The 25,736-nt window shown below is 40.5% G+C and overlaps 1 protein-coding gene across 1 annotated transcript; it reads left to right on the top strand.

Annotated features, from left to right (window-relative positions):
* The first annotated feature begins 10,572 nt into the window (after positions 1 to 10,572).
* Positions 10,573 to 21,367, top strand: LOC149471066 (fibrinogen-like protein 1-like protein). Its single transcript, XM_089657298.1, has 3 exons — positions 10,573 to 10,706; positions 13,877 to 13,975; positions 19,763 to 21,367. Exons 1-3 carry the CDS (start codon positions 10,703 to 10,705, stop codon positions 20,407 to 20,409), a joined length of 750 nt encoding a protein of 249 aa, XP_089513424.1. The 5' UTR covers positions 10,573 to 10,702; the 3' UTR covers positions 20,410 to 21,367.
* The last annotated feature ends 4,369 nt before the right edge of the window (positions 21,368 to 25,736 follow it).

Below are 25,736 nucleotides of genomic sequence, written 5' to 3'. Positions count from 1 at the left end.
CTGGAGGGAGTCTTTACCCAGTTGATCCATCCCGATCCTAAGGAGGCCCTGTGAGTCCAGCAGATCATCGTTTGATGACACCCCTTCCCGAGGGAGAACGACATCTGTGGAATTTAATACACCCATGTGCATTTCCTATGCGCGGTCGGTGAGTGTGCATTTCTGCCATTTCTTCCGGATTCCTCATAGCTGTGTCTACTATATTACTGTATCGATTGAAATAATTTACGAACATTTGATAACGAATTTTAAAGATTGAACTTTCTGCTTGTTGATTTTTAGCGCTGCACTTTATTTATTTATTTACTTGAGGTGGTTGTGATCTCCTTTAGTGCTATTAGCTGCTTACTTTTACTTTTTTAACAGGAGCGCTCACTTTGTTTTATATATTTTAGAACCCTGCCATAGCTGACCACAAATGGGTGAGAGCTCAGAAAAGCAAAGAGATGGCTCATCACATGGGACCTTGCCTCAAAGACTGGGAACTTTTTCACCTACAACTTTTAACACAGGAAACTAAGTGAGTTTTCAAAGATCGCCTAAAGGCAGACAGGGTGGAGGCTGACCGGACATACTGTAGTAGGGAGTTCCAGAGGATGGGAGAGGCTCTGGAGAAGTCCTGGAGGTAAGCGTGGAAGGAGGTGATGAGCGAGCTAGAGAGGAAGATATCTTGGGAGGAGCGGAGTGGGCGATTTGGGCGATATCTGTGGATGAGTAAATGAAGTTCAGTTAAATAAATGAAGTTCAGTTCTGTTAATTACTGTTAGTCAGAATACTGCAGGTCTATAACCACATCTTTCAGACTAACATTATTGTCTTATTGACCATCTATACAAGTACACCTGCTAATTATCTCTTCTTTTAGGCTATGATAGGCCTAATAAACTCTTTGAAATAACTCCTAAGCTGGCCATACACTATGCAATTTTCTTACAATTTTCTGTCCAATTTCTTCCTAATTTCCTTTAGATTTACCTTCACCTATGTAGTGCAAGAGCCTGCCTATTTGGATACAACTGAAAGTGTTTATGTTTAACCTCATATTATATGGTTTTTGGTAAATCTCAAGAAATTTGTATAACGAATGGCCAACACTAGTGTGTCAGTAAGTGCTGGGTGAGTTATGTGTGTCATCTAACAGGTGTGCAGAGAAATCACAAAACAATTCAGTGGCTCCTCTAAGGATAGCACTACAGAAGCATATACTTATAATTGTGGGGCAATCATGTGAATGTCTAAACATCTTGACAGACAAAGACAGTGTTGTAGCAATTTTTTGAAATTCAGGTAAAACTCCGGACACGGACTTCTTGAGGAAAAACAACTGGTTTATTAAAAACAGCGCTGTTTTGACCCAGCAGGTGGCCCATGCTGCTCTCATCTGCTAAGTGAATTGTATACCCTTCTTACAAGCGTATATACTAGCGATTACGTCACAAAGCATATATTTGCCTCTTGACGTTTCTTGTAACTGTGAAAAGCAATACACAGGATATTTGCGGTTTCTGTTCAGAGTGTCACCTGCTAATTTAGAAAAACCAGGAAATGTGGGGGTAGGGGCTTAGCTCAACTCTGCAAGCTAAAACCTTACATATTTAAGGAGAATTCTGCACTAGCTGGGTGCTACCACATTGGTCCATATTAAAGGGGAACTCTGCCATTGCCGCCTCATTAGCATTCTATTTTTGTGTATTTTAGTTTTCAGCAAGCCTTCTATTCACATATTTAGCTCATTAACTGCTTTGATGACTAACATGTGTTTACAGAGGTTAGTAGTTTGAATTCAAATGTAGTGGTAGGGGAGTTGGGGGGGGGGGGGGGGTGGAGCCAGGAGCATCTGAAGGGCATCAGAGAAAATAAGGATTGGGGCTAATCTGTGCTAATCTGACCAGTCTGTTGAACCTTTTATTTTTTTATGCACATTTATTGTCATTCCTTTTGTGCTTGTACTCCTTATACCCTGACCTCAATACAATCAGAATGTTTGTGCACCTTAAACTGTGTGATTACGTTGTGGTTCAAAGCCAGGGGGTTCTCCTGGTCAAAGTTTAACAGTTGTGTCAGCAGGGGCTGTGTTTCCAAAACAGGCTCAGAATAGACAGAGAACCCAAATATATAAAGTATTCATACCCCTGGACATTTTCCACAGTTTGTCATGTTACAACCAAAAATGTTAATGTATTTATTGGGATTTTATGTGATAGACCAACACAAAGTAGCACATAATTGTGAAGTGGAAGGAAAATTATAAATGGCTTTAAAATTTTTTTACAAATAAATGTGTGAAAAGTGTGGCGTGCATTTGTATTCAGCCCCCCTAAGTCAATAACTCGTAGAACCACCTTTTGCTGCAATTATAGCTGCAAGTCTCTTTGGGGATGTTTCTACCAGCTTTGAACATCTAGAGATTGAAACTTTTGCCCATTCTATATATAGTTAGGTCCATATATATTTGGACACAGTATTTCCTTTACCATAGAGAGGATCCTGCGATCATCCACCACTGTTGTCTTCCGTGGCCGTCCATGCCTTTTTATGTTGCTGATCTCACCAGTGCAGTCTTCTTTCCTCAGAATGTCCCAAACTGCTGATTTGGCCATTCCTAATGTTGCTGCTATCTCTCTGATGGATTTGTTTCGTTTTTGAATCCTTACAGCCTGTTTCACTTGCATGGACAGCTCCTTTGAACGCATGATGTAGGTTCACAGCGATACATTCCAAATGCAAATACCACACTTAGAATCAACTCCAGACCTTTTACCTGCTTAACCACTTGCCCTCCAGAAGATTTACCCCCTTAAATGACCAGGCCTCTTTTTGCTACTCGGTGCTGCACTAATTCAACTGATAATTGCGCGGTCATGCAGTGCTGTACCCAAACAAAATTATTATTATTATACAGGATTTATATAGCGCCAACAGTTTGCTCAGCGCTTTACAATATGGTGGGAGATAGTACAGTAACAATACAGTTCAATACAAGAGGTATTTGAGGGCCCTGCTCCTTGAAGCTTACAATCTAGTAGGGAGGAGATAGCGGTACAAAAGGTAATAACTGTGGCGGATGGAGTGGTTGGGAGAGTAGAGGATTCCAGTATTAGCTGAGGGCGGGGTAGGCTTCCCTGAAGAGATAGGCTTTCAGAGATCGCCTAAAAGTAGGCGATAGTCTCATAGATTGGGTTAGGGAGTTCCAGAGGATGGGGGAAGCCCTGGAGAAGTCCTGGAGGTGAGCATGGAAAGAGGAGACAAGGGAGCTAGAGAGTAGAAGGTCTTGTGAGGAGCGGAGAGTACGGTTAGGGTGATATTTGGAGATAAGATTGGTGATGTAGTTTGGGGCAGTATTATGAACGGCTTTGTACGTTAGTGTTAGTGTTTTGAATTTTATCTGTTGTGCAATTGGAAGCCAGTGGAGGGATTGGCAGACAGGGGTGGCAGATACAGAACGGTTAGTTATGTGGATGAGTCTGGCATCAGCATTCATGATAGACTGAGGCGGGGATAGCCTGCGATGAGGTAGGCCAATAAGGAGGGAGTTAAAGTAGTTGAGGCGTGATATAATAAGGGAGTGAATGAGTTGCTTAGTGGTTTCTGAGGTTAGGAACGGCCTAAAATTGACGTACTTTTTTTCACACAAATAGAGCTTTCTTTTGGTGGTATTTGATCACCTGTGCGCTTTTTATTTTTTGCGCTATAAACAAAAAAAGACTGAAAATTTTGAAGAAAAATGATATTTTTTTAATTTCGGCTATAAAAAATATATAGTAAACTCAAAGTTAGTTATACATTTAGGCCAAAATGTATTCTGCTACATGTATTTGGCAAAAAAATCCAAAGAAGTGTATATTGATTGCTTTGTGTGAAAGTTATAGCATCTACAAACTATGGTATAGATACTGCAATTTACGCCATTTTTTTTCTATACAACGCTGCACTAGTTTAACTGACAATTGCGCAGTCATGCAATATGGTACATAAATTAAATTTACATCCTTTTTTCACACAAATAGGGCTTTCTCTTGGTGGCATTTGATCACCTGTGAGCTTTTTAAAACGTTTTGAGAAAAAAAAAATGTTTTTGAAAAAAACTATATTTTCTAATTTCTGTCATAAAATATATCCCAAAAAAAATTCATCATAAATTTAGGGCAAAATGTATTCTGCTACATGTTTTGGTTAAAAAATCCCAATAACTGTATATACATATGTATTGCTTTGTGTGAAAGTTATAGCATCTACAAACTATGGTATAGATAATTAAATTTACACAGCTTTTACTTTCTTACTGCCCACCACATTTCTTGAGGTGCTAAAATACCAGGATAGTACAAATGACCCCTTTTCAGAAAGTAGACACCCTAAGCTATCTACTGAGAGGCATATTGAGTCCATGGAAAAAAAATTTTTCCCCAAGTTTCTGGAAAATGACAAAAACATTTTTTTTTGTACGCAAAGTTGTCATTTAAATGATATATTTCTTGCACACGCCATGGATATATGTGGAATTACACCCCAAAATACATTCTGGTACTTCTATCGAGTATGGGGATACCATACAGTATTTTTTGCTAGGAAATTAATTTAAACCTCCAAACATTATATATATATATATATATATATATATACAGTCATGGCCGAAATTGTTGGCACCCTTGATATTTCTCCAGGAAATCATGTATTTCTCACGAAACGTATTGCATTAACACATGTTTTGCTATACACATGTTTATTCCCTTTGTGTGTATTGGGACAAAACAAAAAAAGGGAGGAAAGAAAGCAAATTCGACATAATGTCACACAAACCTCCAAAAATGGGCTGGACAAAAGTATTGGCACCCTTTCACAACTGCGGATAAATAAGAATGTTACAAGCATGTGATGCTCCTGTAAACTCACCTGGGGCAAGTAACAGGTGTGGGCAATATAGAAATCACACCTGAAAGCAGATAAAAGGAGAGACGTTCACTTAACCTTTGCATTGTGTGTCTGTCTGTGCCACACTAAGCATGGACAACAGAAAGAGGAGACGAGAACTGTCTGAGGACCTGAGAACCAAAATTGTGGCAAAATATCAACAATCTCAAGGTTACAAGTCCATCTCCAGAGAACTAGATTTGCCTTTGTCCACAGTGCGCAACATTATCAAGAAGTTTGCAACCCATGGCACTGTAGCTAATCTCCCTGGTCGTGGACGGATGAGGAAAATTGATGAAAGATTGCAACGCAGAATAGTCCGGATGGTGGATAAGCAGCCCCAAACATGTTCCAAAGACATTCAAGCTGTCCTGCAGGCTCAGGGAGCATCAGTGTCAGCGCGAACTATCCGTCGACATTTAAATGAAATGAAACGCTATGGCAGGAGACCCAGGAGGACCCCACTGCTGACACAGAGACATAAAAAAGCAAGACTACAGTTTGCCAAAATGTACTTGAGTAAGCCAAAAGCCTTCTGGGAAAACGTCTTGTGGACAGATGAGACCAAGATAGAGCTTTTCGGTAAAGCACATCATTCTACTGTTTACCGAAAACGGAATGAGGCCTACAAAGAACAAAACACAGTACCTACGGTAAAATATGGTGGAGGTTCAATGATGTTTTGGGGTTGTTTTGCTGCCTCTGGCACTGGGTGCCTTGACTGTGTGCAAGGCATCATGAAATCTGAGGATTACCAAAGGATTTTGGGTCGCACTGTAGGGCCCAGTGTCAGAAAGCTGGGTTTGCGTCCAAGATCCTGGGTCTTCCAGCAGGACAATGACCCCAAACATACGTCAAAAAGCACTCAGAAATGGATGGCAAAGAAGCGCTGGAGAGTTCTGAAGTGGCCAGCAATGAGCCCAGATCTAAATCCCATTGAACACCTGTGGAGAGATCTTAAAATTGCTGTTGGGAAAAGGTGTCCTTCCAATAAGAGAGACCTGGAGCTGTTTGCAAAGGAAGAGTGGTCCAAAATTCCGGGTGAGAGGTGTCAGAAGCTTATTGATGGTTATAGGAAGCGACTGATTTCAGTTATGTTTTCCAAAGGGTGTGCAACCAAATATTAAGTTAAGGGTGCCAATACTTTTGTCCAGCCCATTTTTGGGGTTTTGTGTGACATTATGTCATATTTGCTTTTCTGCCTCTGTTTTATATTTGTTCCAATACATACAAAGGGAATAAACATGTGTATAGCAAAACATGTGTTAATGCAATACCTTTTTTGTGTGAAATACTTGATTTTCAGGAAAAATATCAAGGGTGCCAACAATTTCGGCCATGACTGTATATATATATATATATATATATATATTTTTTTTTTTTTAAAGCAAACACCCTAGTGAATAAAATGGTGGGTGCTGCAATTTTTTATGACACATAGTATTCGTGCAGTGATTTTTCAAACACAATTTTAAAAAAATACACTTTTTTACTTTTAATTCACAAAAACACAATATATTGGGCAATTAATTGGTAAAATATAAAAGATGATGGTATACTGAGTAAATAGATACCAAACATGACATGCTTTAAAACTTCCCCTACCCCTGTGCAATGGCGACAAACTGCATATGTTTTTAATATCCATAGGCAAGGTTTTAAAAGCCTTTACAAGCTACCATTTTATATTTACAGAGGAAGTCTAGTGGTAGAATTACTGCCCTTGATCTGATGTTCACAGCAATACCTCACATGCATGGTGCAACCGCTGTTTACATGCTGGCACTAGGTCAATGCTCTCACACACAGGTGTGCGCGCATGGGGAGGGGGGGAGGGTGATTTTGATTTTTTAAATTATTTTTACACTGTCCCTTTCATTTTTTTTTTCTTATCAATTTTAATGCTATGACAGGGAATGCATACAGTTGCAAGAAAAAGTATTTGAACCCCTTGGGATTACATGGAGTTTTGCATGAATTGGGCATAAAATGTGCTCTGAACGTCATCTAAGTCACAACAATAGAAGAACACAGTCTGCTGAACATAATACTACACAAACATTAGATGTTGCCATGGTTTAATTGCACATAACATGTAAACATTCACAGTGCAGGGAGGAAAAAGTATGTGAGGCCCTAGCTTAATGACTTCTCCCAGAGCTAATTGGAGCCAGGAGTGAGCCAACCTTGACTCCAATCAGTGTGATGATATTGGATGTGTTGCTGACAGCTGTCCTGCCCTTAAAAAACACACACCTGTTTTGGGTTTACTGGTTTCAAGAAGCACTGTCTGATGTGAACCATGCCTCGCAGAAAAGAGCTCTCAGAAGACCTACAATCAAGAATTGTTGACTTGCATGAAGCTGGAAAGGGTTACAAAAGTATCTCCAAAAGCCTTGATGTTCATGTGTCCACGGTAAGACAGACTGTCTACAAATGGAGAAAGTTTAGCACTGTTGCTACTCTCCCTAGGTGTGGTCGTCCTGTAAAAATGACTGCAAGAGCACAGCGCAGAATGCTGCATGAGATAAAGAAGAATCCCAGAGTGTCAGCTAAAGACCTACAGAAATCTCTGGCACATGCTAACATTTTTGTTGACACATCTACAATAAGGAAAACATTAAACAAGAATGGAGTACATGGGAGGACACCACGGAGGAAGCCACTGCTGTCCAAAAAGAATATTGCAGCACGTTTGAAGTTTGCAAAAGAGCACCTGGATGTTCCACAGCACTACTGGCAAAATATACTGTGGACAGATGAAACCAAGATTGAGTTGTTTGGGAAGAACATACAACACTATATGTGGAGAAAAAAAGGCACAGTGCACCAACATCAAAACCTCATCCCCACTGTAAAACATGGCGGAGGGAGCATCATGGTTTGGGGCTGCTTTGCTGCCTCAGGGCCTGGACGGATTGTTGTCATTGATGGGAAAATGAATTCCAGAGTTTATCAAGACATTTTGCAGGAAAACGTACAACCATCTGTCCGCCACCTGAAGCTCCGCAGAGGATGGGTGATGCAACAGGACAATGACCCAAAGCATACAAGTAATTCAACAAAACAATGGCTGCAACATCACAGAATACGCCTTCTGGAGTGGCCCAGTCAGAGTCCTGACCTCAACCCGATTGAAATGCTGTGGCATGACCTTAAGAGAGCGATTGACACCAGACATCCCAAGAATCTACACTGAAACAGTTTTGTGAAGAGGAGTGGTCCAAAATTACTCCAGATCGTTGTGCAGGTCTGATCTGCAACTACAGGAAACATTTCGTTGAGGTTATTGCTGCCAAAGGAGGGTCAACCAGTTAAGTCCAAAGGTTCACATACTTTTTCCTCCCTGCACTGTGAATGTTTACATGTTATGTGCAATTAAAACATGGCAACATCTAATGTTTGTGTAGTATTATGTTCAGCAGACTGTGTTCTTCTATTGTTGCGACTTAGATGACGTTCAGAGCACATTTTATGCCCAATTCATGCAAAACTCCACGTAATCCCAAGGGGTTCACATACTTTTTCTTGCAACTGTATATCCCCTATAACTTCAATGGGTATTGTCATATATTCTTTTTTGAGAAATCTGGGGTCTATCAGACTAGATCTCTCCTCTGCCCTTACATTATCTAATTAAACCAAGATCGGTGTGATCAGATGCTTTCCCAATTTACAAATAGCGCTGTTTATATCCTGCGAAACTGAAGTGATGAAGTGCTTGTAGCTTCCGATTTCTTAGGCTATAGAGATGATTGGAGACAAGAAAGGTGTCAATCAGCTCTATGGTCAGCTGGAAGAAACACTGGCTGCATTCTCAGGTTCCCCCAATGGCACGAGTCTGCCCGAGAAGGCCATGGAAGGCAGCAGCGGAGGGGGGGGGGGCATCATCTCCTGCTGCCTGTAAAAGCAATCCTGCAGCTAATTAGACATTAGGATTGCTTTTACATGAAAGACAATTTCTGGCTGAATAAAATAATACCAGGATTATGTCTTCAGCTGTAGGCATCATCCTGGTATAACCATTCAAAGTCCAGTGATGAACCAGTACGTCGCTGGTCCTTGTTGGGTATATATGCTATGTTCTTTTTTTTTTATGCAGCCTGTGGGCTGAATGAAAAAAAGAGAAGAAACCTCTGCCAGAAAAAGTGTGTGGTATGCCCACCATTAAAATATACCGCCCTGCATCCACCCACTTCTAATGGCGGGCACACATTAGGTTGCACTGTGCCACATGTGCCAGTTCAAGGATTGTACAAATGTCTTAATATTGGCACTCTTGAACAAAAATTGTCCACGTATAAGTGGTACCCCATATGGAAAAAGGATGACACCAAGTCCCAAACTATCTTGCCACTGCTCCCCGTGTAGTCTGGGCATCTGGGGGGCTCCATGTGGCTATCTATTCCCTCATAAATCCGAAACTTATATGTATAGCCTGTTGCCCTCTCACAGGTCTTATACATGTTGACCCCATATCTGGCACGCTTTCTTGGGAGACATTGTTTGAATGCAAGAAAAATTAATGAGGGACACTTATCTTCCCATCCACCCTAACCCTTACAAGTTTACTGCTACCTTTAGTCTATAGTCAGGAGCTTACGTTCATAGGATGTCAGGTCAGCATAAAGGTTCTTTACCTTTGAAGGCTGTGTGGTCTTTACCTGTGGGAGTATTTTATGTTCAACCACTGCATACCTTTCAAATTTGTAACTTAAAGCGGAGTTCCACTCAACCTATCAAAAAACAAAAGTCAGCAGCTACAAAAACTGTAGCTGCTGACTTTTAAAAAACAGCCACTTACCTGTCCCTCGGTCCCATGATGTGTTCCCCGCAGCCCATTTCACTGGCCGTCCTGTATTCCAGGAGGCCGGCACCTTCAGTGTAGGCACCTGGCTGTGACAGCTTGCGGCTTTACAGCCGGGTGCCCACTGTGCATGCTCGAGTAGCGCTGCGCTTCGTGAATGGTCCTGTAGTCTTCTGGGACCTGTCACGTGTCCCAAAAGACTACAGGGAGGGAGGGAGGACACCTTCAGCTTCCGATCGCCTAGGCGATCGGACTAGAAGTGGAAGCGGGTACATGTCAAATTCAGGCACCCATTCCCCCCCCACCCCCCAAAGTTGCCAATCCTTAATGGGGAGCGGGGGAGCAGTCCTTAAAATGTAACTTCCCCTTTCGGGTGGAGCTCTGCTTTAAGAATGAGGGACACCCTGGGATGAGTGGATATGGGGCACACTCTGCGCTCCACGGCAAAAATAGGTGTTGCTAAATTACATGGAATATTATGCATGGTTTAAAGGAACAGAAAGCATTGCCATATGTCTACGCCCAGATCCAGAGTGACAGAGTACAGTGTACTGTATGTCCTGCTACTGTATGTGTGTACACAAAGATACAATCAGGGGTCGAGGAACAATAATAACAGACATTTGGTGAGAAATTGTTAAAGATGTGCCCCCATCCCTCTCTGTCCCTGCTTTCTGTATCTCCTCCGACAAAACAGCTTGTTGACTTTTGAATGTCTTTTCCAAACAGTTAAAGAGTTATTAAAGGTTCATTAGTCCATGTCTTGGGTTTATCTGCTGATAAGATAGTAGATATATTTAGCAATATTTTTAAAATGTAAAAAAAGATATTGCATACCTTATTGCTTTCTAACTGATAAGCAGTTGGAAGAATAGTAGGACTATATGAAAGGTTATTCACAGTAAAGTCTGAGTACAAGAAAAGCAAGGCAAGCCAGGAAACAGGACAAGAAAAGCAAGACAATTTATTAAGATTAAAAACAAGATGGGTAAGTTGGGACTTGCTGAGATCTCTAGTTGCTCTCATTGTTCATATATGTGAGTTTATTTTTTACTATTTTTGGCTCTGTAGTGGTGACGTTGCTTTATCAGGAGTGAGCACAACATTTTAATTCTGTTAACAAAATAACACCCAGTATTAAACTTGCTTTAAAGATAATGCCTATATATAGTGTGTGTGTGTGTATATATATATATACTCAGAAAGCATTGTGTAGATGGACAAAGCATTATGTGCAAGAAAATAATTTGTAGTGAGGGTGTATTGTACAGTTATTATATATTTATATATGTCTAAGGAATGTTTGCTGTGACCGAATGACTAATGAGATTATAATAATAAGCCGCACAGAGAGTGCGCGAGAGACTATAAGAGTGCATAGTTTCCAACTGTGCCTGATTTGGAGGGACTGTCCCTTTATTGAGACCAAATCCCTCTATCCCTCATTCATTCTCAGTTGTCTCTCTTTTTGGTCAGATTTGAACTTCTCTGTATAAAATTTTATTATCAAAAGTTTTATGCTGCACTAAACTTATCCAAACTTTATGCAACCTCTACATGACTGTGCTTATTATTTTAAAAAGCCAATTTAAAGGAAAATAGGAGTTTAAAAAGCACTTGTGTGGTTTAGCTATTTATTTTCTGCATATTAGATCTTTGTGGTCCATATAACCAAGGCTGTGGCAGGGACGTGTCCTTTGCCTACATACTATGTGCTAAACAAAGTCCCTCTTTATCATTTCAGAAAGTTGGGAGGTGTCAGAGTGTTTTTCATTCAGTCATGACAAACTAAAAGGAACATAACATATAAGGACTGATTTACTGAAGAAGTATAGACTGATTATTTAGCAAAGTATATGTTCACTTTCCAAAGTGAATGTTAGTAAATAAGATGAACCTATGTTAATTTTGAATGCCCAGTCATGTGCACAAAAAAAATTCTGTTTTTTGTTAACCACTTTACAACCGCAATATAGCCAAAAGATGGCTACAGTGCGATTGTCCAGTTTTGAGAGGGCACCATATGACGTCCTCCCAGAATGCGCCCTCCGTGCTCCTTCAGCGGCCCGCACCCTGGGCTGTCAGTAATCGCTGTGTCCTACAAACACAACTGATCAAATGACTAGGTGAAAGGCCAATCACAGCGGCCTTTTACCACGTGATCAACTGTGTCCAATGACACAGCAGATCACGGAGTAAATATAGTTGCAAATGTCTCAGATCAGATCTGCACTGATAATCAGGGCACTGATCATCAGTGCCCTGATGATCAGTGCCCAGCAGTGCCGTCCAGCAGTGCCATCCATCAGTGCCCAGCAGTGCCACCCATCAGTGCCCAGCAGTGCACCCACCTGTGCATATCAGTGCCACCCACCAGTGCCCAGCAGTGCCACCCATCAGTGTTGCCCAACAGTGCTGCCCAGCAGCTGTGCCATCAGTGCCGCCAATCAGTGCTGTCAGTCAGTGCTGCTAGTCAGTGCTGCCCATAAGTGCCGTTTATCAGTACCCATCATTGCTGCATATCAGTGCAGCATCATCAGTGCCTCCTCATCAATGCCCACCAGTGCTGCCTATCAATGCCCATCAGTGCTGTCTCTCAGTGCAGCCTCATCAACGCACATCAATGAAAGAGAAAAATTACCTGTTTTTTTCCAAATTTTTTGCTCTTTTTTTGTTTATAGTGCAAAAAATGAAAACCCAGTGGTGATTAAATACCACCAAAAGAAAGCTCTGCTTGTGTGAAAAAAATGATAAGAAATTCATATGGGTACAATGTTGCATTACCGTGCAATTGTCATTCAAAGTGCAACAGCACAGAAAGCTGAAAATTGGCCTGGGTAGGTAGGGGGTCCTGTAGGCAAGTGGTCAATCACCTTCACATACAACTAGGTATTGGAAGTAAACACAGGTTCCCCTGGCTTACTGACATTCTAAGAGAACAGAGTTTACCCCTTTAGCAAATCAACACTGCAGTCTCCATGCTATGCTACTACGTAGGAAGCACAGCATGTATATGCAATCAGAAATATGGATGCCCCGTGTATATATGCATTTATAAACTCTATTAAGAAACATTTTAAAAATGTGAACATTTATATCAATAATTGCAATAATCAGATTACACACAAGTTATATTGAAAAAATTATTACAGTTATAGATTACCTTTAAATGCAGTAAATTTGACCAACAGGAAGACACCTTTAATCCTTTACACTTTGTATAACAACATATTACACATAAAAGACATCAGATACTTGATTTAGCAAATAATATATGTTCTATTTTGTGTTTGTGTTTTTTTTTATAGTAAATCACCTTGCTTTGCAATAAAAATGTGTAATTATGCGTTAATATTAATAGACAGAGATGGGTAAAATGAAAGGTGCTAGTATGCACAGCATATTAGCAAACTATTCAGAACACAAGAATAAACAGGGTGCTGGATTTGGATTTTCTAACGATCACTGAAATTGCCACTGGGCACACTGGCTCCGGTTAAAGAGCCCTCCGCAAGACATGGACCCCCATCAGGAGAAAGGGAAAGGACCTAGAGTTAAGAATCCAGACACATACAGTTCAAAGAGAGCACTAAACATACGCCCAAGAGTCCAAGGTAATTTAATAAAAAACTTGATTCTTACCAGAACATGTTTCGGGGGCCAATCAAACTCCTCCGCTGACAGGCAGGATGAAGGTTTTTTTCTACAATTTTTTACTTTATACATATAATTTCACTTTAAAACTGAAATCCCAACAATAATTATAATATCAGGACCTCAGTAGCATGCTGCAAAAGAGAACCTTTGTTCTCTGTGTGGAAACAGCGGTCTTTCTGTAGAGATCTCACACAGCCCCTACTAAGCCATAGTTCTGTAAACTCTGCAGAGAGACCACTGTTTTCACACAGCAGTCAAGATCCTTCTCTACAGAATGTTGGAAGAGGACAGGTTTTTTTTACTCAGGTGGTGGATTTTTTCTAAACTAACTATAAGACTTTGAACACCCATTGTTTTAATGAATCTGTTTTTGGATTTAGTAGATTAAACTGGATGTTTAGCTAAACTTTAATAAGAATGGATATGTGATTTCTTTACCAAGTTGTAATGCTAAGTATATCATGCATGGTTAATAGTGCAATCTGTTTTATGTCCTTTTAGATATCTTAAATTACCTTCTGATTTTGGCTTTAGTGACCATAACTTCAACACGCCATTCTCGAAGAAAACCAAGAGATGGGGATGATGATGATAACAAAAGTATGTGACAGTAGATTAGCCTTGGATGAAAATGTCAAATAAAATATATTTTTTGTAAAATCACCTCTAAATATTTGGCAGCTCCAACCATAAATGGATAGAATTTGGAGAGAGAACTTTGGAGAGTAGATTTTCCAAATTAAGTTCAAGTATAAAGGATAGGTTACCCAAGGACTGGGTTGATTAGCCAGTTCCCGGCCCATGTGCCAAAATTACAGCTCTGCATTGATGAATCAGTCCATCTCACCAGCTCTTACTATATACAGGTTCCAGTCACTTCTCTGACCAGTAGACCTGTTCAGGAGTACATTTCCCTTCACACATTGCAAGGACTCGCTTTTCTGGTGGTTCTGAATCTGAGCCATAGGCAAGTCGTGCACCATGTTTGAGAACTTCATAATGGTAGCCCATACATTCTGGTGAGCACATCTGTGGAACCTGTCCAAGCACTCCACTGACAGGCTATGCTCCCTTTGCCTCCTTGTTCTTTAACTTTTAACTAAGCCCATATCATTGGTATCCACACATGGTATATGAATAAAGGTCTCCATAACTTACAAATTCAATTTTCAGATAATACATTGCTATATTCACATACACAATCAGTGCCAAAGTACAGATATGTGCTTCAAATAATAAATACAATGTTGCAAAATCCACAATCTTTTTTGTGTAACTGTGTTTCATTCACCAAAGAATGTCTTTGGAGATGGTTCTACCACCTTTAACCAGATAAATGATCAAGAGCACCACACGTATTCTAAAATCCACAATTCAATTGTGCTCCAATTATGTTATCCACCACTACCTTCAGAAAGCTCACTCATCAGACAGGATGGACCTCAAATTATAAATGTGCATTTTACCATTAAATCTGGATCCCTCATTCTGTAAATCCCAGGCTTATCGTCACACTCAGAGTAGACACACTGAGTTTCTAGTGAAGGTTAAGCAGGTGATGTCATCATGCTGGTTAATGGTACTTACCCTGAGTGTAAACACAAGCCCTGGATTTACTGCTAATAGAGCTCAAGGCAGATGGAGCTTTCATGTTATGGTGGGACTGTGCAGATAACAGTCTTCTCATACTTACATGCTGTTCACCACAGTACTTATGTAACGTAAGCACAACCAAATGTTTTTCATTCTTTATTTTTAATTTATATCTTTAACTTATAAAGCAACTCCCCTCTGTCTATGACCTTTTTATCACAAACGCCTTTAACCTACTTGCGATTGAAACCTGGCTTCACAAATCTGACATTCCCTCTCCCGCTGCCCTCTCCCATGGTGGCTTCCTCTGGACTCACTCTCCCAAGCCTAGTAGACGGAAGGAAGGTGTAGTCTGAATCCTATCTCCTCAAAGCACTTTTCAGGTCCTTCATTCACCTCCCTCTGTCCCTTTCCTCATTTGAAGCTCACTGTATTTGTCGATTCTCTCCAGTTTCTTTGAGAATTGCTGTGATCTATTGGCCTCCTGGATCGGTATCAAGCTTCCTTGATGTCTACCATACTTTCTCTCTTCTGAAACTCCCACAATAATTCTTGGTGACTTCAACATCCATGTTAATCTTAACACCCCTGCTACTTCTAAACTTCTGAGCCTAACCTCATCTTTCAACCTAAAACAATAGACACATGCTTCTACTCACTCTAATGGCAACTGCCTTGACCTTGTATTCTCCTACCTATGCACTCCTTGTAAACTCATCAACATTCCTTTTCCTCTATCTGATCACTCCCTTATTAGCTTCACTATCTCCTTGGCTTCCTCCCCCTTGAATTCCAATTACCTAACAGTTACCTGTAGAAACCTCTTAACCCTTCTTTTCTGCAACAGATTGTCTCAATGACAAAACCTCTGATTCTGTTTGCACCACTCCACAGAAATTGCTCTCCTAAAACCCACACATGATTTACTAACCACTAAAACCAATGGACACTATTCCATACCCTTACTTTTGGCCCTCTCCGCTGCCTTTGACACAGTTGACCACCCCCTGCTCCTCACAAACTGTATTTCCTTGGCCTCCATGACAGTACTCTCCCTTGGTTCACATCTTACCTATCTCACCACACCTTCAGTGTCAGTTACAACTCTATTTCCTCCTCTCCTATTCCTCTTATCGTTGGGGTCCCCCAAGGTTCTGTACTTGGACCTCTCCAATTCTCGATCTACACCTCTTCCCTGGGTCAGCTGATAGCTTCCCATGGTTTCCAATACCATTTCTATGCTGATGACACACAAATCTATCTCTCTATCCCTCAGCTCACCCCATCAATTTCCTCACTTATCACTGATTTACTAAAAGTGATATCAATAGTGCTAACCCGCCCTTCCAATGCCAAGGTTCGCTCACAGAGCTTTTGCATATCCTGGCGAACTAAAGATATTTCCATGTTCATACTCTTAACTTCACCTGCTATATCTGCAATAGAGGTGTTGCATGTAGTGACAGCAGTGAGGATATCCTGGAGGGTAGGCTCTGGGCCTTGAGTAGCAGATTGTAAGTCAGGTCTCACGTGAAGAAATAGGGAAGCCCCATTCACAGAGAAGCCACCAGCAGGCTCCTCTAGATGGGTAAAAGGTAAGCCCATGTCCCCAGCAAATGCATCAGGCCCTGCTCCTGCAGGAGCTAACATGGAGGAAGAGGGGGGATCTTTGGCTGGTGTCCATGCAAAGAGCTGCTGGGTCGCTTCCTTTGCAGAGTGGGGCGGGAGATCACCATCTTGGATGGTAGGGTCGAGGGCCGAGCGGCCTCTCTGTGCTCTCCTGGACATCGCAATTGGCAGTGCAGCCGTGTCAGGAGATGAACGGAGCAGAGGGGTAACCGGTAAGGTGCCTCTCAGAGAAGTAGACGGCAGAATTATGGTAATTAAGTAGCAGGATTCCGGCGGAGCTACTCGGGAACACGTTCGGTTACATGCTGCGCTGACCACACCCCCCTAACAGAGATATCAGACTGGATGTTATACCACTTCCTAAAACATAATCTATCCAAAACTGAGCTCATAAGATTTCCTCCCCCACGTGCCCCTTCCCCTGATTTCTCAGTCAAGATCAATGGCACAACTATCAACCCGTTCCCCACATGCAAGGGTGCTAGGGGTAACCCTGGATTCTTAACTGTCCTTTCAGGTTCACATCTAATCCCTGTCCAAATCATGCCACCTGAACCTCCACAAAATCTCCAGAATATGTACCTTCTTAACCAATGACAATATGAGGCTTCTAATTCACTCCCTGGTTTTCACTTGCCTCGACTACTGCAACTCCCTCCTCATAGGCTATCCCCCCTTCAGTCCATTATGAATGCTGCCAGACTCATCCACCTTGCCAACCATTCAGTGTCTGCCACCCCTCTCTGCCAATCCCTCCACTGGCTTCCACTCACCCAATTAATAAAATTCAAGGTACTAACAACAGCCTACAAAACCATCCACAACTTGGCCCCCAGCTACATCACTAACCTGGTCTCAAAATACCAACCAAAACTCTCTCTTCAGTCATCTTAAGACCACCTGCTCTCTAGTTCCCGTGTTACCTCCTCCCATGCTTGCCTCCAAGACTTTTCTCGAGCTTCTCCCATCCTATGGAACTCCCTACCCCAATCTGTCCGACTATCTCCTACTCTATCCACCTTTAGATGATTTCTGAAAACCCTTATCTTTAAAGAAGCCTATCCTACTTCTAATTAATGCAGTGTGTTTTTACTTTCTCCACCAGCTCATCCCCCTCAGCTATTACCTTTTGTATCACTTGACCCTTCCTCTTAGATTGTAAGCTCTAATGAGCAGGGCCCTCTGATTCCTTTTGTACCAAATTTTGTTGTAACTGTAATGTCTGCCTTCATTTTGTAAAGCGCTTCGCAAACTGTTGGCACTACAGTATATAAATCCTGTATAATAATAAGAATTATACTATTGGGTTGTATTTTGAGTCTATATTCTTCCCAGTTGGAAAGAATTTTTGCAAATGGAGTTGGAAAGATGGAAAAGAATTAATTTATGAAATAACTAGGCATTTCTATCTTAATGTTTTTCATGGGATCTCTGGAGATATTGATAATTATTTTTAATACAGGCATCAAGCCTGTATTATTTGAGGTCCATCCCATCTGGTGAGTGATCCTTTCTGAAAGTGACGGTGGATAACACAGTTGGAGCACATTTGATGTGGTGTTTAGAACACATGCGAGACTGTAGATAATTTCCCTGCTTAAAGTGGTTGTAAAACCTTATCTACACCCAGTAAAGCTTCAGGTGATACAATGAGATTAAATAAATCATCCTACTTATGTTGTACCAGTTTATCTGTAACTCTCTCTTATCTGAATCAGTTCCAAATCCAGAATTTACACAGCTTGTCTGAGCTTCCAGAAATAAGGGGCTGGAGCTGACATCACACACTGCACAACTCAGAGAGGAGAGATGAGAGTAATCTGAGACCTGAGTGAAGGGAATGGAAACACCCCCCTCTACACAGCACATAGGGAAGCATACACAGTAATAAAACATACACAGTAAACTTACTCCTCTGTAAAACCTGATAGCAGTGACTTTTGCAGATAGCAGAGGAACTACTTAGCAGAGATGGATCACACTAGTACTTTGGATTGAGGCAAATATACACTACAGATGGATATATTTTGTTAATTTGGTGGATCGATTTTTGATGACATTCCGTGTGTAGAGAATGAAACACAGGTACACAGAATTTGTTGATTGTTGATTTTGCAACATTGTATTTTTTATTTGTAGCAATTATTTGAACTTTAGTGCTGGTTGTGTATTTGGATATAATATTATAGTATATGTAATAATCACAGCTGATCTTCACATTATAAGGGTTTAAAAATGTTTTTGATTTGTTGGATTGTGTGGATTTATGGGACATATTATAATAATTTCAGTATTCTGGCATAACAAGCACAATCTCTTTCCCATGCTATAGAGAGAGGGTTGCTGTAGTGCTACCTGCTATGTGCTGTCCCCGATAACCTAAAGTTCACCCTTTTTTAAGTTGAAGTTTTTGTTCTACCATTGCCATCCCAGCACTCAGGTGCCTAAAAGGGGGTGAGAGCAACATTCGGACACCTTGTACTACTCTATGTTCTCCATCTTGAGCTTCTCAACTATCTCCACCCACCTGCTAAATAGCCTGGCACAAGGGAAGAACAGACCAGCTCAATACCTGAAATTTGATGCAGGGTAGAATATAATAATGACTGCAAAAGGAGACTAACCACCACCTTACAAGCAGATTAGTAAATGATTTGTTGTATCCTAAACATTTCTGATGCATGATAGCATTTTTGGAAAATTATTTGTTAAAGTGTATAAAAAATAGACAACATTTAAGAAATCAATCTTCTGTTCGTTGTCTGCCTTTGAATAGGAATGTACGCGCATACTATACACCTTCTGTTATATATGTTTGTACCAGTGGGCATGTGCAGATGCATGCGTCTGCAAAACAAGACTTTTCAAACTGCCCATTGATTGGTGGATACATTTGTTTAGCCTCTGAGGTGCTCCTGTTACCCTTCTAGAGGTCCCTGTAGTTTCTCGGGTTAAGCTTTTAATCTGGCACGTAAAACCTGGGTTATGTTATATAATTACAATTAAAGGTCTCTGCACTTAGCTTCACCTTTTTGTTATTTAGGCCTATTTATTGCGGTATTTATTAAAAAGTAAAATTTACATAACATATCCTTTCCATGTACATGTTATTAGACTGCTTTCTATTAGTTACTGATTTCTACATCTAAGTAACTTCTTTTATAGAGTTACCAAAAGACTGCAGTGGCATCTCAAGAAACAAGGAAAGTGGTGTGTATGCTATCCAACCCCAAGATATCCCCCACCCATTGATTGTGTACTGTGACATGACAACCTACAGTGGAGGTTGGATTGTCATCCAGCGTAATTCCTTTAACTCCGAGATTACATGGGATGAGTCCTGGACTACCTACAAATATGGCTTTGGCAATGTTGAGAAGGATTACTGGCTGGGCATTGAGTACATTCACCGAATCACCAAACAGAGGGTGTATCAGGCTCGTTTTGTTATTCTTGACAATAACAATGAAGAAAAATATGCTGACTACAACCTGTTCAGTGTGGAGGATGAAGCTAATGGCTACAAGCTGAGGCTGGGAAGCTACACGGGCACTGCAGGAGATGCCATGTCTTCAATAACTGCAGGGGTCACACATGATAATATGAAGTTCTCAGTTAAGGACAAAGACCAGGACACTAACGCCGCTGGTAACTGCGCTACCAGTTATGGTGGTGCATGGTGGTACGGAGCATGTTTTGCATCCAAACTAAACAACAAAAATGGAATACACTGGCAAGGGTTCTGTAATGGGAACTGCAAGGGATCATCTGTATTAATCCGGCCAGCAGATTACTGCATTTACCTTGATTAACTACAATATGAACACATTGATATACAGTACAGTGTATTGTTTCAATTGATGCTGATAATCAGAAGAAGATATATTCTGATAATTTGCACACAACAATTTATAGCTGTTTAATGCCAGATTGTATATTTTATAATTTTCTGCATTTTTAGAAAACATAAACTTCTTATGAATAATCACAAGTAGTAAAGATCAAACAACTTTCAATGTAGGCTTACAATCACCTTGCTATGATTCTACCACAGTTAGCCACTAATGGAATTATCCTATTGCTATTTTAACCAGATTCAGAATCTACTGTATTCTACAGCTAACATGAGACCATTTTTAACTTGATTTACTGTTTTCCCTGATGAAAACCATTGGTTTTTTTTAGCATCCCTAAAGGATCTACAAACAATACATGCTTCCCCAGACTGAAGTAACAATGGGCAGGTCACCTGAAGCATTGGACAATTAAACACAAGTAAATTTACTGTGCCCGGTGATATCCAAGATTGTGGTTGAACATTCCTTACTTAAAGTACAGCTTTGGGAAAAATAAAGAAATAGCATACAAAAGGCAATCTGTTAATAGAATCAACACAGTAGTTTTAGTTTTTATGATTGTCATCTGTAACATAGTTTTATTACGTATTAATCCTGGCAGTAGATTGATAGAATTTCCACTTCTTGTAACCAACCAAGCTGTCCAGTAAAATTTGCCATTAAAGCGGTTGAGGCAGACTAAATTACACTGGTGGTGGTGCTTACAAATGTCAGCTTTTCTTCATTTATCTCTGAAGAAGGGGTACGCCCCTAAAATGTGTCAGCTCTCCAGCCTAGCTAGGTGTATGTTGGGGTACGCAACTCCTGCACTGTATGGCATCTCATGGTTTTCTATGCTTTCACACTTAGTTCTTTTGTGAGTACCCAACTGTCATTCTTCATGTTTTTAAAATATTAAAATGTTGGTAATGCACTACCTGTCTGTTCTTTTTGTAGTTGCACATTGGATTCCCCTGTCTGAGGAGGGCTGCATCGGCTAGGCATTTTAGGCACACATCTGTGGCTCATTCAACTGTGGAAGATCTCTGTGTGCTGAGAGTGATTGTGTTTTCTCTAAACCAAACTCAAAAACAAAAAAAATAAGATATTGTATCTTAGCAATCATTGGATGCATTGGCTACATTAGTTTTCTTTTTTTTTTTAAAGCGTTTATTTCTTTATTTTCACCTGGTGATAAGCCAGTAACACACCTCTGGTCTTAGGGCGGCTACAATATTTTCTGTAATGCATCAATGGAAGAGCAACGTAGCTACCCCTGGACAGCAGCATTGCCAATCAATGGCAAGGGTACTGTTGGATAGAATAGAAGATTTAGATGTACTTTAGATTGGTGACTAACAGCGTAAAGCCCAACTCCAGCTAATGCTTTTTAAGCAGTTACTGCAGAAGTTTTTTTGCTTTTGGGATAAAGGTGTAACAAAAATTAATAAACGGTGACTATTGTAAGCCCCCCTTTCAATGTAAATGTTTGTCTCAAGACTATCTGCTGGACAGCCTGAGCTGGACAGCCTGGTCTGTTAACAGAAGTTGAAAAACAACAGACATACTGGCTGGATCACCAGGTAATAAAACTATAATACAGGGGTACTCATAAAAACAAAGACTGCGGTGTTAATGCTAGTGGCAGACTGCATCATATATGTCATTTTTGGTTTTGGCCATAATTACACTTTAAATATTAAAATAAATGCTGTTTGCTGTAACAGCTTAAAACGTCTAAGCTGGAGTTGGGGTTTAATTTACTTGTCTGTAAAAACTACATGTTCATCTAATGGTAGCCATACATGCTTTGATTTTTTAAATAATCAATACGTGGTTCCATCAAAGCGATCAAATCTGCAAACAATCGAATAGGGATAACTTCCCTTCTGATTGATTTACACTCGGTTTCAATTAGTATACTCATTTTACATTAATCAGCAGCTTTGGGATACTTTGCATCATGAATTTGACAGCATGTCGATTGATCAGATTCTGAGATTACATGGTGAAAACAGGAAGGTGATAACCTAACTATTGATCAAAGTCCAGTTTCCCGTGTGTGTCAGGTTGAGTAAACGGGTTGTCAACTTAGATCAATCATTACTATTGGTAGAGATCAGTTGGTGAAAATATTGATAATTTGTCGAAGTGTATGGCCACCTTAAAATTGACTTGTTCGCTGTGTGACAATGCTGCTGTGCAATTTCACTTCAGACTGAACTGCATTGTCACCCTATTACAGAAGGTGGAAAAAAAATGGATCTGCTGGCAGGATCAACAGTTAGTGAAAAACCAAAACTGATATGATAAAGTGTAACTAAACCCAGGACCCTGCATTCACTATATCTAGTCTCCCACAGTACACAGAACATGGAAATGCAATTATTTATGTAAATATAAACTGCTAAATACCTTTTCTCAGTTAGAGCAGTCTTGTGACTTCTATCAGTGTCCAGCACAGCACTGGTTAAAGCTTGTAGGAGGAGTTTTCATTCTGTTCTAGGAGGATGCAGAACCCCTGACCTCTGTCTGGACAGTGCTGATCAGGGACGGACTGACAACTCATGGGGCCCCCGGGCAATAGGGGATCATGGGGCCCCTGTGTCCTTGCCCAAACTCAAAAAAGCCTATGAAAAAGGTACCAGGGGCATCTCCTGGGGCCCCCTACTGACCCTAGGCCCTCGGGGAGTGCCCGAGTTTCCAAATGGTCAGTCCGCCCCTGGTGCTGATTAGCCCTGTGCTGATCACATGCACTCTCCCAAGAAGAAAAAAAAAATCTCTCTAGCAATACACACCAAACTGAGCATGTGCAGAGTTATTCCACACAATATGTCTTATCAAGAGATAAGAGGGGGGCACTGGAATAAGGGGAGGATCAGAGAAGTCAGGATCAAACAGTGTTTTTACACAATGCAGAGGATTAACCCCTTAGGCACCACATTGAGTATAACAAGCATGCTTTACTGCATATACAGACTGATTTTACTGTTATGAGTTTTGTAACACTTTAATGGCAAGGACAAACTGCACCATATGTAATTGTTTATTTTGTCCATAATTCCAAAATAATTAAAGGCCAACAGTAACCAAAACAAATATTTTAGTTTAGCATTGCTACTGTAAGTTACATCCCAGGCTGCCTTTTCAGAGGAGACTCCATTTGCAAAATATAACAACCAGAACAATACCTTCCACCCAACTGCTCCAACTTTACAAATTCAAATGAAACCCATTCTGGATTTTTTCACAGAAATGGCAGTTTTGAATGTAGACCATTAATTACATGATATAATTTTTTAATTCTCTTAGCATGTAGGAAAAGTACACTAGGTTCAAGTTACACTACAAGAAGTACCTTGATGACCATTATTTTCAGCAATGGGAGCCAATGAAAACTGAAAACAACAGTCACAAATTTTTGTCTACCCCCCCCCACCCTTCCCTTTGTCTTCTGTGATCTTCTGTATAACATTTTTTGCAAGTCTAGCTATGCTTTAAAATCAAAGTTTGTACTCAGAAATATACTCTGAAATTAAACAATTTTTCCACATATCTGTTGGACAAATATTACCTGTCACAGTATCAGATTACTAATGTAATCCTCTTGCTGTCCTTGGTAAAATGTTATGAACATATCCATTACCTGAACACTTGAATTGTACTTGAATGTTGCATGCTTTACACCTGTAGAAAGAAATAAACATTTAATACACAAAAATGAAACAAAGCTGACAATCACATCACTAAAAAGAACTGTATTAGTAAATAGCACATGGGTTAGAGCTTAGTGAATTGTGACAATTCAAACATCTGTTGAAGAAAATGAAGTTGAATAAAGAAAGTTAAAGTCGGTTGTTATGTCAATGTTCTGATTCCTTAAAAGCGGTAAAAGTTCAAATCTGGCAATTGCACATCACATATTAATTTATTAATTTGCTCATAGTCATGTGATTTCTATTAGGTGGCTGCTCAGACTTCCCACATGTATCACCAGTTCCATTTGTAGGGGCTGAGGGTTTCCACATTGTAGAAACTACCTAATGACCTTGGCAAACAATCCAGTTATCTGTCCTTTATCATGGTTCTGTGAGAATCCCCTAAGGACGCCCCCTTGGTCCACTCTTTCAAGCATTATAAATATGAAATACTACCTTGAGTGGTACTGTAAAAATCTACAAACTCTCCTCAGGAAAAATAAGCAGCTTTTTGAGTTACTTAAAGTACACGATTCTGAAATCTGTCACAGTGATATTTATCTGACACATATACATTTGCCCATCTAGTTCAAGTACACAATCAAACTAAAAAAAAACCTTGCATCTTCAGTCCTTAAACTTGCAGATGATCCAGAAGAGGACAGAAAAAGCAGCTACAGTGATACCTCGGTTCTCGAACTTAATTCGTTCCACGACTCTGGTCACGAACCGAATTAGTCATGAACCGAGGCAAATTTTCCCGTAGGGTTCAATGTAAATCAGGTTAATCCATTCTGACCCCTACGAACATGGTTGCGAACCAAAGTTGGTCACCAACCGAATCAAATTTTCCCATGAGGTTCAATGTAAATAAGGATAATCCATTCTGAACTTTTTTTTTTGTTTCTGAACCACAAAAATATGAAACAAAGTACAGTACAGTACAGTACAGTATGAAGAGAGAGAACACTAACCTTGCTTTAGACGACTTCTGGAGTGGAGGACAGGAAGGCGGGTGGGAGGCGGTTATAGTTCGGAGGGAGAGTCCCCCTCCATAAGGACATTGGGGAGATCTCCTTCAGGGGTTTCCTCTCTTCTTTGTCTCTTAGCTGCAGGGTCAGTTTTGGTGAAAAATCTATCCAATGTCACTTGTCTTTTCCTGCACTTCATAACCCTCAAAAAATGAGAGACCTCGTTATCATTCATCAGATTCAACACTCTGTTCGCTACAGTTATGTTGGAGTGGTGCTTCTCAAAAAATCATGGCACTCATTCCATTTTTCCATCATGGGTTTTATGGCATCACTGCTAACCTCCTCCCTGTCTTCCTCCTACTCAGTGGAATGCTCCTCAATAAATGCAATCTGCTGCTCACTGTGGAGTTCAGAAAGTTCATCTATGGTCAGCTCCTCCTTATGTTCCTCAACAAGCTCCCTTATGTCTGGACCATCGACATCCAGACCCATACTCTTGCCCATGGACACAATCTCCTCCACTACCTCTGCATCAGACCCTTCAAAGTCACATTCAGTGACACATTCTGGCCACACTTTCCTCCAGGCTGAGTTTAAGGTTCTGTGAGTGACATCTTCCCAGGCTTTGTCA

The sequence above is a fragment of the Staurois parvus genome, unplaced genomic scaffold (genome assembly GCF_062004578.1).
Source record: "Staurois parvus isolate SC_StPar_1 unplaced genomic scaffold, SC_StPar_1.0 ptg000029l, whole genome shotgun sequence".
Taxonomy (NCBI): domain Eukaryota; kingdom Metazoa; phylum Chordata; class Amphibia; order Anura; family Ranidae; genus Staurois; species Staurois parvus.
The sequence above is the reverse complement of the archived record's forward strand: the minus strand, read 5'-3'. Positions and strand labels throughout refer to the sequence as shown.